The sequence below is a fragment of the Eleginops maclovinus genome, chromosome 20, assembly GCF_036324505.1.
Source record: "Eleginops maclovinus isolate JMC-PN-2008 ecotype Puerto Natales chromosome 20, JC_Emac_rtc_rv5, whole genome shotgun sequence".
In the NCBI taxonomy this organism is placed as follows: domain Eukaryota; kingdom Metazoa; phylum Chordata; class Actinopteri; order Perciformes; family Eleginopidae; genus Eleginops; species Eleginops maclovinus.
In genome coordinates, this window is record NC_086368.1 from 6,742,475 (window position 1) to 6,756,407 (window position 13,933).

At 41.4% G+C, this 13,933-nt stretch overlaps 1 protein-coding gene across 1 annotated transcript in view; it reads right to left on the reverse strand.

The window, feature by feature from the left end:
* The window catches only part of LOC134883341 (alpha-tectorin-like), a 32,305-nt gene extending 22,825 nt beyond the window's left edge, over positions 1 to 9,480 (reverse strand). The window contains exons 1-6 of the mRNA XM_063911661.1: positions 9,354 to 9,480; positions 8,662 to 8,671; positions 6,896 to 7,130; positions 5,977 to 6,133; positions 2,309 to 2,399; positions 2,152 to 2,214 (exon numbers count right to left, since the gene is read on the reverse strand). Coding sequence (XP_063767731.1) covers positions 2,152 to 2,214; positions 2,309 to 2,399; positions 5,977 to 6,133; positions 6,896 to 7,130; positions 8,662 to 8,671; positions 9,354 to 9,480 — 683 coding nt within the window. The remainder of the gene's footprint in view (positions 1 to 2,151; positions 2,215 to 2,308; positions 2,400 to 5,976; positions 6,134 to 6,895; positions 7,131 to 8,661; positions 8,672 to 9,353) is intronic.
* Positions 9,481 to 13,933: the final 4,453 nt, after the last annotated feature.

Consider the following 13,933-nt stretch of genomic DNA (forward strand, 5'->3'; position numbering starts at 1 on the left):
CAAAAAGTGCATTTTGCATAATAGGGGACCTTTAACATCAGGCATGTACAATTATATAGCACTTTTCCAGTCTTGGCAACCCCTCAAAGCGTCTTTACATAATGCATTTCATTTGTGCTGTTATTTTACCTTGTAAAGTGTCTTCTTATTATATCTTACCTATTTTAACTGATTAAATTAAGGTTTTGGGACCACTGTTTATGGTTAGATTATTTTAAGGGTATTTGGTTAGTGCCAGGTGTTATAGGTGTAGCTTTTAATGTATTGTATGAATATTCTCCAATTCTGGAAATGTGAGTAATATATATCGTAAATACTTTCTGCTTAGGATCTGGGCCCCCTTTTCTCAACTTCAGATAGTGTGTGTGTGTGTGTGTGTGTGTGTGTGTGTGTGTGTGTGTGTGTGTGTGTGTGTGTGTGTGTGTGTGTGTGTGTGTGTGTGTGTGTGTGTGTGTGTGTGTGTGTGTAGTGGGGCAAAAAAGTATTTAGTCAGCCACCAATTGTGCAAGTTCTCCCATTTAAAAAGATGAGAGGCCTGTAATTTTATCATAGGTATACCTCAACTATGAGAGACAGAATGAGAAATAAAATCCAGGAAATCACATTGTAGGATTTTTAATGAATTAATTGGTAAATTCCTCGGTAAAATAAGTATTTGGTCACCTACAAACAAGCAAGATTTCTGGCTCTCACAGACCTGTAACTTCTTCTTTAAGAGGCTCCTCTGTTCTCCACTCGTTACCTGTATTAATGGCACATTTTTGAACTCGTTATCAGTATAAAAGACACCTGTCCACAACCTCAAACAGTCATACTCCAAACTCCTCTATGGCCAAGACCAAAGAGCTGTCAAAGGAGACCAGAGACACAATTGTAGACCTGCACCAGGCTGGGAAAACTGAATCTGCAATAGGTAAGCAGCTTGGTGTGAAGAAATCAACTGTGGGAGCAATTATTAGAAAATGGAAGACATACAAGACCACTGCTAATCTCCCTCGATCTGGGGCTCCACGCAAGATCTCACCCCGTGGGGTCAAAATGATCACAAGAACGGTGAGCAAAAATCCCAGAACCACACGGGGGGACCTAGTGAATGACCTGCAGAGAGCTGGGACCAAAGTAACAGAGGCTACCATCAGTAACACACTACGCTGCCAGGGACTTAAATCCTGCAGTTCCAGACGTGTCCCCCTGCTTAAGCCAGTACATGTCCAGGCCCGTCTGAAGTTTGCTAGAGGGCATTTGGATGATCCAGAAGAGGATTGGGAGAATGTCATATGGTCAGATGAAACCAAAATAGAACTTTTTGGTAAAAACTCAACTCGTCGTGTTTGGAGGAGAAAGAATGCAGAGTTGCATCCAAAGAACACCATACCTACTGTGAAGCAGGGGGTGGAAACATCATGCTTTGGGGCTGTTTTTCTGCAAAGGGACCAGGACGACTGATCCGTGGAAAGGAAAGAATGAATGGGGCCATGTATGGTGAGATTTTGAGTGAAAACCTCCTTCCATCAGCAAGGGCACTGAAGATGAAGCGTGGCTGGGTCTTTCAGCATGACAATGATCCCAAACACACCGCCAGGGCAACGAAGGAGTGGCTTTGTAAGAAGCATTTCAAGGTCCTGGAGTGGCCTAGCCAGTCTCCAGATCTCAACCCCATAGAAAATCTTTGGAGGGAGTTGAAAGTCCGTGTTGCCCAGCGACAGCCCCAAAACATCACTGCTTTAGAGGAGATCTGCATGGAGGAATGGGCCAAAATACCAGCAACAGTGTGTGGAAACCTTGTGAAGACTTACAGAAAACGTTTGACCTCTGTCATTGCCAACAAAGGGTATATAACAAAGTATTGAGATGAACTTTTGTTATTGACCAAATACTTATTTTCCACAATAATTGAAAATAAATTCTTTAAAAATCCTACAATGTGACTTTCTGGATTTTTTTTCTCATTTTGTCTCTCATAGTTGAGGTATACCTATGATAAAAATTACAGGCCACTCATCTTTTTAAATGGGAGAACTTGCACAATTGGTGGCTGACTAAATACTTTTTTGCCCCACTGTATATATAGTGGACAACCACTCCTTGTGAGTCACAGACTTCTGTTTATGACAGAAGAGTTTCATCAGTGTGTGTGTTAGTCTTGCTCACTGTTCAGTCATTGCGATGCGGTTGAACGTGCTGTCAGCGGTGTCTTCGTACTTCGCATCACAGCTAGGAGGGTGACAAACAGAAAAAACACGCTGACGTTTTATACAAGGAACCCACATTAAATGGGAAATTTGACACCAGCAGTAGCAGGCCTTACTTGGTTTCACTGATATCAGTGAGCTCCGATATCCTGAAACTGCTGGAGTTGCCACATAATCCCGTCACAATTCTAGAAGATCCAGTCGGCCCTGATTAGTTTCAAGATAAAGATATAATTAAAGCACACTAAAGAAAAGCATTCCTCGCTAATACATGCACTCTTTTGAGGGTACATGTGAGCAAGGTTAGGAGGGTTATTTTCAAAATGTATCCCATTGATATGACTAGTTCTTTATACAATATTACAGTATGATAGGCCTACAGAATAGTATAGTTTACAGATGTTTTTATTTTATAACTGAATTAAAAGCATAGACAGTATTAATAAACCAGGTGTCCACCTGCTGCATTTAAAAAAATGTTTTTTAAAAAGTGTGTGTATGCTTGTGCTAGTTAACCTCCTAAGACCCGAGCTGTTTTTTTATATGCATTTTTTATTTCTCTTTGCTATTTGGGCTTATTGGAACCTGATAAGTATAAAAACTAAGTATCATCTTTTGACATGATGTACTTTTAGAGAAAAATGATGTCCACATATGTGGACACTGGGTCTGAATTTCCATAAAACACATTAAAGTCACCTTTTTGTAATAGAGTGAAAAACTATTTTATTTCAACCTTGAACACAGCAGTTTTTTCAACTTTCAACTATTGTTTGTGTTTTGAACATCATTGTGAAAAAACACAACAAAATGAAGAAAAACAAAACATTTTTGCCCCCTTTGGAGAGTCACAGTTACAGTATGTGTTATGTGAAATTTTGCATTGCAGCAGTGTGTGTGTGTGTGTGTGTGTGTGTGTGTGTGTGTGTGTGTGTGTGTGTGTGTGTGTGTGTGTGTGTGTGTGTGTGTGTGTGTGTGTGTGTGTGTGTGTGTGTGTGTGTGTGTGTGTGTGTGTGTGTGTGTGTGTGTGTGTGTGTGTGTGTGTGTGTGTGTGTGTGTGTGTTGTGCTGCAGTGTATGTGTGTCTATGTGTGAAAGGCTGTGTAACAGTTGCGATCGCCTTGCAAGCACAAGAACACTTTGCAGGTCACACAACGCACTCGGGTTCTTCCAGTGCAGCCTGCTACCCTGCAGCGCGCCGCATTCTTCAGGCTGATCATCTCTGGGAGATGGGCATTCGCCCTCCTGCGGACCGAGACATGGGGCACTGCCGTCACAGGACGTTTGTTCCCTTGATTTGAGTTGTCTTCTTCCTCTGACTGTTCAGAGAGGTCTGCATGGCTTCCTTGACCGTGATGCTGGGCCAAGAGGGTCGTAGCAATTTCTGTACGGAACTCAAGGAACTGCATGATGCTCTTCTTTGGTGCAGCACATATTGCGAGGTCTTTGCGGTAGAGTAGCCAGCTGTTACCTAAAGCCAGATCTGTGAAGTGCATTAGCATCCGCATCGTCCACTTCTTAGTACGGGCGCTCATGCGATAGTAACTACTCATTCTATCGCTCAAATCAACTCCCCTCATCCTGAGGTTGTACTCACGGACAATGCTTGGTCGCGAGACAGTCACATACTGTTTCAATTTCTTGTCCCAGCGCTGGCAGGTGTCTTCAGGCTCTGTGCCATGAACACCAGACATCATCAATACTGGTTTGTTGTCATACCACTTCACTACACACAACTTTCCGTCTTCAGTGGAAAGTTCTGATGAGGTACCTCTTCCTGTGTTTTTCATGGTTTTGTCAGAGGGTAGCTTCTCCTTCGCGCCAGCGAGTCTGTTCTTCATTATTGTACCAGTAATGTACATCTCCTTCTTCATCATTTGTTCCACACCTCGGATGCTTGTGAAGAACCGGTCACAATACACTTTTGTGCCACGATGCAGAGTTTGACACAGACGAGCCAAGACTAAGCCTCCCAACCCCAGGCCCACCTCTTCTTCGACCTGCTCAAGCAGTGCACCTGTACCTTGATACAGATCAAAGTCCAGCACAATGCCATCTGCTGTAGCACAAACGAAGTTCTTGATGCCAACTGGGTTTGGCTTCATTGGCAGATATTGTCTGCATGGACAGGCTCCTGTGAAAGGAATCATCTGCTCATCAATAGATGCGCATTCAGGTCGATTCTGAGACTTGCAGGGATGAACCTGTATCTGTCCCTGTCCCTGAACCTGTCAACAAGTGTTGTAAATAAGCATTTTGCTTCCTATCCTTCACCTAGCCCTTAGGCCCTGCCTAAAATAAACAAATATCCACTGGGTCTTGGCTAACCATTATTTGCACCACGGAGACGTTTACGTCCTCTGCTGTGCTCAGTGGGCTGAGGAATGGGGTCCTCATCATCACTACTGTCATCCTCATCCTCACTGCTGCTTCGCTCCTGTGTTCGGGGTTGGTAATTGGCATCCAGGATGGGATCATCGTTGTCAGACAAGTCTTCCAAATCTGAGTTGTCTCCATCATTTAGCCAAAATTGCTCCAATGCTGTTTGCACAGAAAAACGCTCTGGAAATAAAAACATGAAAAAATCAAATACAAACCAATGTCATTTATATATGTATGTATTTCTTTGTTATTTATTTCACTGGGACAGCTTTTCAACTGCACCAGAGATAGCTATAAACAACTCTAGCTATTAGCTATAGCAAGGCACATTTTTACTAGCATATTAACATTTTTAACCCAACTAATTTATGTATTTATGTATGTATTTAGTTATTTAATTGTTATTTATTTCATTGGGACAATGTACAGCTTTTTAGCTGCACCAGAGTTAGCTATAAGCTATTTTACTCGTGCACATTTTTGCTAACATATTAGCATTTTTGACCAACCTAAGTCCCAATGTACACATACGTGTACATCATGTTTAGCAGCATACCAAATTGTTATTTTCACACATTTTTTGTCAAATTTGCATGTCATGACAAACGTACAATGCTTTGATAAATATCTAAATCAGAAAAAGCCTTGAAATATGATAGGACTTCTTACCTTGTCGAGGTTTGTGTTTGGAGCTGCCACTTGAATTATCCCTTGTGTTTGCCGCCATTTTTAATTCTTACCGTAGTGTGTTGTACTCTTCTGACACCACCAGATGACAGTGTAAGTGTCCACATACTTGGCCATGAGGCGACAGTTCAGCAGAATTAACGACTGTGGTCATATGACCAAAAATGTGATGTCCACGTATGTGTACGCCAGGTCCTAGGAGGTGTCTTTTTTTAAATTTTAAAATGTATTGTTACCAAGCCCCCAGGAAGTGCCCCGGCCATTGAAGCAAATGTTCATAGTGACCAATCAGTGGTACCACAACTTCGGTGTCAGTCAGTGATGTCATTTTGGCCCAAAAATACTTTTTGACTTAATAATAATATATGTATTGTTGAGGCATACTACTTACATTGTTCCAAATAGTTCTTATCATTTTTAACCCAAAGAAAGTCGATTAGTGCAGCATGTGGAAAAAAGCATTGAACAGATTTTCCTCGTGAACTTGTTTCATTCATTGTTTCTAGAATTCAAACTGGTTGTTGCAAGCAGAGACTTTAGAGCCAGAACCTGATTTTGCTGTTTTAAATGTCACCCCCATGAATGTTCACAAAGTGAAGAACTCGTATTATCACATCCATGAAAGGTTGTACGTGCAAATTAGCTGTGTGAAAATGTGAACAAACTTGTTTTTTTATGCTGATTAAAGGTTATTGACAGGAGGCATGGTTCTCTACCTTCAATGTGCATTAGTGCAGTGTAGCCATCAAAGAAGACGGTCAAGTTGTGGTTCAGGTGGGACGTCTTGGCGGTCACCCCACTCTCATCCTTAGAGAGCTCCATGCCGTGAACCACTGTAGCCGTGGCATCCAGTGTCAGTGTTTGCTTGTTCAGCTGCGACAGAAGGAGCGGTTACTTCAACCATGAATCAATCTATCAGCACAATGGCTAGACAATATGAAGAAAATTACATACCACAACTTTTTTACCAAATTTCCTTTACAAAGTGACATACATATTATCATTAATGGTTTTTTAGTGACTAAGCCGATGTAATGTAAATAGTAAATCAGCTGGAATGGTTTTCTACATTCCGAAAATGACATTCCTTTAATGTAATGCAGCCTTCAAAAGCAGGAAGAGACGACCTTATTGTTATTTCAATAGCAATAAGTATCTTGTATATCTATACAAATATCATTGTTATATTGATATATTGCACGGGACTTATCAGTACAGGCCCACTTTTTGTCTGCAGGAAGGCAGGAGTTGTTGTATATAGACTATATTAACTGGATTATCACATTGTAAAAATACTGTGATACAAGTAAAAGTCCTGCATTTTTTTCAAACTTCAGCTAAATATATATAATCAGTAAAATGTACTTAAAGAATCATTCAAAGAGAACATTTCTCATCTGACTATTCTACTATATTAGCCATTTCAATATTATTACTCATGCATGAATATTAAATTAAGATTTTTATCTTGTAGTTGGTTTAGGTGCAACTCACTATCTTGTCTAGGATGTCAACTCATTATCTTCACTATGACAATTATTGACGCATGGTTTGGCTTTTTTAAAACAGTCAAAACAGTGATAAATGTGGTTTCCATTATCCAGAACTCAAAGTGAAACCTTTACTATGTTTCACCTTCACTTCCCCGCCTTGTTCCAGATAAATATGAACACCTGGATCTTGCACATACAGGATCACACGGTTCAAAAAGCTAACGTCTCTACGGCGTCGCTCATGGAAAGATGCCTGAACCTGGACACCTGGGTTTGTCTCGGACTCCATCAGAGAGTAAGCACACAGATCCTGGACAGAATCCACTCGGCCCTGGATGTCGACGACAGTGGGGCCAGTCACAGTGCACAGGTGGCATCTGGAGAAGGTAAGGACAGACAAATGAGAATAAAATAGCATTGTCAGCATAAACACATACAGTGGAGGAAACAAGTATTTGATCCTCTTCCAGTTAAGTTAGTTTACCCACTTACAAAGAAATGAATAATCTGTCATTTTTATGGTAGGTTTATTTTAACAGTGAGAGACAGAATATTAAAAAAATAAATCCAGAAATGTACATTAAAAAATATATATAAATTGATTTGCATTTAATTGGGGGAAATACGTTTTTGATCCCCTTGCAACCAACAAGAATTCTGGCTCCCAAGGACCGGTTAAATAAGTCCTCTCGCTTTAAGAAAGTACTTCTGATGTCAACTTGTTACCACCTGGATAAAAGACAACTGTCCACAGTCAATACATCAGATTACAACCGCTCTGCCCACAATGGGAAAACCAAAGACATCTTGTGATCATGGTGGAACTAATGTCTAAGGACATCAGGGACAAGACTGTAGACCAGCACAAGGCTGGAATAGAAGACAAGACCAGCAGCAGGCAGCTTGGTGAGAAAGAGACAACTGGTTTGATTATTAGAAGATGGAAGAAGCACAAAATGACCCTCAATCGCCCTCAATCTGGGGCTCCACCATCTGAGATCTCACCTCTTGGGGCATCAATGATCATGAGAAAGGTGAGGGGTCAGCCAAAAACTACACAGGAGGGGCTTGTTAAAAGGGCCATATTATGTTTTTTGAGGTTTCCCTTTCCTGTAGTTTGTTATTTATGTTTGAGTGAATGTAATAGGTCTGCAAAAGCAAAAATGCCAAAGTTCAGTCTACATGGAGATTCTCTCCCATAAGCCCCCCCCCTGCCTTAAATGCCTTGATGGGATTACTTTCTTAACTTCCTGGGTCAGTTGCGTATCACACTGACGTCAACGAGATACGGAACTGAACTCTAGCTAATAGCAGCGCGAGTTGCTAGAGCTTTAACACCACTAAGGTAAAGCCCACCCGAGCGGAGGAACCATGAGGAGAAGAAGCTGCGAACCAAAACTTTCTTTGTAATACCTAAGGAAGAAAATGTGAAGAACAAGTGGCTTGCATTTATTTTTTACCACCGTTCCCCCGGAGCGAAAACCCAAGTTATGGTTGTGTTCTTGACATTTCACTGAATTGAGGAGCTGTTGTGGGAGTTGAGCCACAAGCACACTGCTAGCCTGCAAGTGCAAGCTAACGCTATCAACGCTACACTACCAAGCTTTCAGGCTGTATGGCCACTAACTTTACCTAAATTGAGCAGAAATACAGCGACGGTTTTTCACAACACGTTAACCTCTTAAGCCCTGACGCAGCAACTTGTAAGAAACATTGTCTCAGGGCATGTTAACATTTAACAACCTATTAATGTAGCATACCCACCTAACGGGAAGAACCTCAGCTAACAGACCATATTAACCATTTTTACCAAAACGAAGCATAATTCCAACACCAAGCGTCTAAATCAGCACTGAACGAAAAAGAGCTAACACTACATGGCATAGTAAGCTATGGCGATTTATTTACTTCATGCTATCTGCACAAACCACATATCATATGAAGCCTGAGATTCCACAGAGATTCTCATCACTGTTCGACCAAAACTCACTGAACTAGCAGCCAAGAAAGAGCAAGAAAACTGCTTCACTTTACAGAGCCATAGCTATAAACAGTATTTGCTGTTTGTGATCAAAAGTTGTGTTCAAGGTCATAAAAACGCAAAAGAAGGTGAATCCAATGTCTTGAAATAATTACTGATAATCCATCATTATTTATTTGTAATAAACTGGTACTGCACAACAAGCAATCACATTTTTTCACATTCTTTTTCAGGGGTGGGACATTTTTGACACATCTCTAAACAGTTGACCAATCACAGCAGAGTCGCCAGCTAACCAATCAGAGCGGAATGCGCTTTTGCAAAGAAAACATATTTTGAGTTATATACACTGTTAGAAAGAGGAAATTCATAGCTTTCTAATGATATCCGGATTGTTTTTTTTACTCCAAATATTAAGCAAAAGATGTCACATTATATAATGACTGACACAGAGTCATGATTTTGAGAAAAAGGCCTTCAAAGTTTGCAGTCAATTTTGAGGTATTTACAGCCCGTCCGTAAATAAATGTATTCATAACAAGTTCATTTTGTTGCAGAGGTAGATAAAATAGCTACATGTATATGGTCTAACTTGAAGTGTGTGGTTTGCTCCGCTCACTGGTCCGTACCGCGGCGGAGCTGCAGGTGATCGGGCGGAGTTGCGTGTTCTCCGTCAGCAGCAGCTGATCCTGATCAGTGATCCCTCTCTCTCGTGTCAGATTATACTTCACTGCGTTCATGTCCATATCGATATGATCTAGGTATTTATAGCTAATTGCAGTGGCAGCTCCTGAAAAAAATCTCGCCTTAATCATTTTCCTGATAATGATAAAGGCGATTTTCAACCTGACTGAAATCGCCCCTAAAGGGGCGGGACCACGTGAAGCACGACTTTAGTCTGATTGGACAATGACGTTTTTGACAGATCTAACGTCTAGCACACTGATTACGACTGCTGCTGTGTTAGAAAAAAGATTCCCTCTTTTTCCCGTTGGTAGTGCGTCGCCCAAATCCCTCGAATACACAAACCGCCCCTGGCTAATGGTATGGCTGCCTGCTTATCAAAGGACACCTAAACAATAAGCGTTACTTGGCAACGGGGTGTAGCAGCAAGTTATAGCGGCGCTGTGTAGGCTAGTAGCAGAGTGCGAGTTGACAGGTGCTTGTCATCTTCCCTTTACAAGTTTCAAAAATGTATTATGTGAATTTGGCAATAAAAGTTTCATATTCTGAAAGCCAATACTTTATTTATTTAAAATCAGACATGTTGAGCTGTGGTGCACTACTGTTGCACAGCTAACGTTGCATTCGGAGAAATGCACACACGGAGAGTGAATTATCTTTAGCCGTTCTTGGCGTATTTATTCAGGCTGCTCTGACACATCAGTCTCACGGTCAGAGCTACTTCACCAACTACTGAACTAGCATAACGCAGTTCACCCTTTTATAGTCTGTATCTTAGCGCCACCATGTGGCATACACATATATATATATACTACGTACAGCATTACATCACATATAGAACTGAGTACATAATGCACATATCTCAACAAGACAAAACACCTGAACCCTGAAAACAAGTTTTTTTCACAAATCCACGTCCATCTGGAAATGAGCCGTTGCGACTTCTGACCGATTTCGATAGAGCGGGTCACATATGAACCTGAAAAAGTAGCAGGATATGACCCCTTTAATGATCTGAAGGCAGCTTGGACCACAGTCACCAAGAAAACTATTGGTAACGCAGTTAATGGATTAAAATCCTGCAGCGTTCCTGCTCAAGAAGGCACATGTTCAGGCCGTCTGAAGTCTGCCAGTGATCCTCTGAATGATTCAGAGAAGTCTTATGAGAAGGTGGTGTGGTCAGATGACACCAAAATCAAGATCTTTGGCATCAACTCGACATGTCGTGTTTGGAGGAAGAGAAATGCTGCCTATGACCCCAAGAACACCATCCCCAGCATCAAGCATGGAGGTGGAAACATTATGCTTTGGGGGTTTTCTCTGCTAAGGTGATAGGGCGATTCACCGCATCGAGGGGATGATGGAGGGGGCCATGTACCATAAAAATGTGGGCTAATAACCTCCTTCCCTCAGCCAGGACACTGAAAATGGGACATGAATAGGTCTTCCAGCACGACAATGACCCAAAACATACGGCCAAGGCAGGAGTGGCTTAAGAAGAAGCCCATTAAGCTGATGGAGGGGCCTACCCAGTCTGCCGACCTCCATCCCATAGAAAATCTGTGGAGGGAGCTGAAGCTTCCAGTGGCCAAGCATCAGCCTCCAAACGTTAAGATTTTGAGAGAATCTGCAGAGAGCAAAGGACCAAAATCCCTCCTGAGATGTGAGCAAACCTGGTGACCAACTACAAGAAACATCTGCCCTCTGTGCTGTCCAACAAGGCTTTCTCCACCAAGAACTAAGGCATGTTTTGCAAGGGGATCAAATACTTATTTCCCCCGATTAAATGCAGATTAATTTATATCTTTTTTTTAATGTACATTTCTGGATTTTGTTTTTTTTATATTCTGTCTCTCACTGTGAAAATAAACCTACCATAAAAATGACAGACTGTTCATTTCTTTGTACGTGGGTAAAGTAACTAAATTGGCAGGGGATAAAATACTTATTTCCTCCACTGTATAATCCGTGCTTATACATTCATAGGCATCCAGGACAAATACCATGGCATGATGACCTTCAAAGATGTTCAATTATCCTGAGGGGTGAATTAACACTTCAAATAAACATTCAAATAATAACAGGGCACAGTCTTTAGTTCTGCTGAGGGAATTTAACCCTTTCCCAGACAGAGAAATGTGTACTAAATGGTGAAATGTCAAGTGAATTCATTCAAACAAATCGTTCTTTCTTTGCTTTGGTCATGGGGGGAAATGATTTAACTTACTTATTTAAAGTTTTTCATCACATTTTCTTCTGAATATGAAGCAAATATATTTACCGAGTGTTTCCCTGGCAAAGCTCTGCGGAGCCAAAGCTACAAAGGTGGAGGACAGCAGTCAGGTGGAGCAGCAGGCGAAGCATTTTGGAGTAGGACAGTCACAGAGCTGGAAAATAAATTAGAATTACTTTTATAGTCAACATTTTTTTGGTGTTTTAATAGCACGTTTGAAAAGGACATTATTACAATGTTCTTATGAGTATCAGATTATTGTTTTAAAAACTGTGTAAATCAAGCTTTATATTGATGTGATAATACTGCTTACACATAATTCATCAGTACATATACTCTGATAATACAATATACTGTTTATGATAATAGGACAGGGACTAACACAACATAACACATTTATTGTTTGCTCAAAACTGCAATATTCATTTAGATTGTTATATACAGTAGTTGTGTGTACGTGTGCTGTATGTGAATTCCATGTCATTTTGTCCATCATCACACACAAAAACCTGAACATTGTTATCGAATGAGGTTTCCCTGTTTTTGCGATGAGAAGGGATACCCTGTATGATGCCTCTGTAGCCTTCGCATTTTCCCCCGTCGCAAAAAAATGTGAGGGCGCCTTCGTCATGTGTTTTTTAAGTTCATCAGGTTTTCTCTCAAACAATGCTAAAGGTTTCCCGATGTAATCCTTGTGTTTGCTCTCAAAATGACGCTTGAGCTTGGCGGGTTTCATAGCCTCGTTAGCCAACAACTCGTAGCACAAAACACAGTGTGGATTGGGATCCTCTTCATCTCCAGTCCAGAAAAATCCGAATTTTATGTAGTCGCTGTGATATTTTCTCTTCACTTTAGTGCTGGACTTTCCGCGATCAAGCCGAGTTTCACAGCTTTCAGCCGGGTGGTGGTTGGACGGCGAACCGCTCTCCTGGGACTCAGTAACGCACACAAAATCACTTGTCGCTGCGGCTGAACCACTTGTAGTTGCTGGATCTCCTGCATCAGGACGATGCACATTGACTGTCACGTCAGATTTGTCATTTAATTTTCTTTTAACTGACCCTGTCTTTAGCCATCGATCCATCTTGTCAGTTGACAGCTCAAATTGACCGCGCAAATAATTTATGACGTAAGATTTTAACGATTTACGTAAGACGTTAATCTTACGTAAATCGTAGGGTAGGGTTAGGATTAGGGTTTCTCAAAGATCGGTCCGCGGAACACTGGTGGTCAGTGAGCGACCCCTAGTGGTCCGTGAGTATTTTGGTAAAATGTCACATTTGAAATTAATATATTAAAAGTTTAAAGTGTTTCTCAAACTGTCTTAAAATGACTAGTATAGAATGTAGCGTAGATGTAGCGTAGCTACATAAGATCGTAACCTACGTAGCTACGTAGGTTACGATCTTACGTCATAAATGATTTGCTCAATTTGAGCTGTCAACTGACAAGATGGATCGATGGCTAAAGACAGGGTCAGTTAAAAGAAAATTAAATGACAAATCTGACGTGACAGTCAAGGTGCATCGTCCTGATGCAGGAGATCCAGCAACTGTTTCATTTATGTTCTGCCTCTACCGGACTATACATAATGGACGATTAAAGCAGTCTTGCTTACTTGAACTTTATTACATCCAGGCATCCACTCTCTGCCTTGTACATTACTGAACTGGTCCGCGAGTGCGGTGTCACATAGAAATCCGTCCCCCGTACAACTGTACTTAATTAAACAATCCTATTGTTACATCTTTCTTTTTCTTTTTTAAAGTTAGTCTCTTTCCTAAGGTATCAGTTCAAAACATCATTTTCATTTCTTTTTTTTTTTTTTCTTTTTTTTCTTCATTGTCCATACTCCAATCACTGAACATAGTCCGTCAGGTAGTGTGGCATGACAACTTGTCGACCTGACCTGGTGAACTTGTCTTGGTTCTGTACTGGGCCATCTGGCCGTACGGCCGCCTCAGTCACTGTTGGTGTGGGTGCGTTTCGTGTTGGTGTGAGCACGGTGTGATTATGTCTGAGGTGACGACGATTTCGTCTCACAACCCCTCCTGACTCTAACTGCACCTCATATGATCTATGGCTCATCTGCTGGACCACTCTCGCTGGTCTCCAGCTCCTGTGTGTGTCACCTGGCTGTACTCTCACACTGTCCCCTCTTTTCAGAGCGTCCATGTCTTTTGCTGTGCGGTTGTAGTACTTTTCCTGTCTCTGTCTGTTGTGTTTCAGTCCCTGTTCGTTGTGTGTTACCTCTGGCTTCAGCAGAGTGTCCTTTGTTGGAA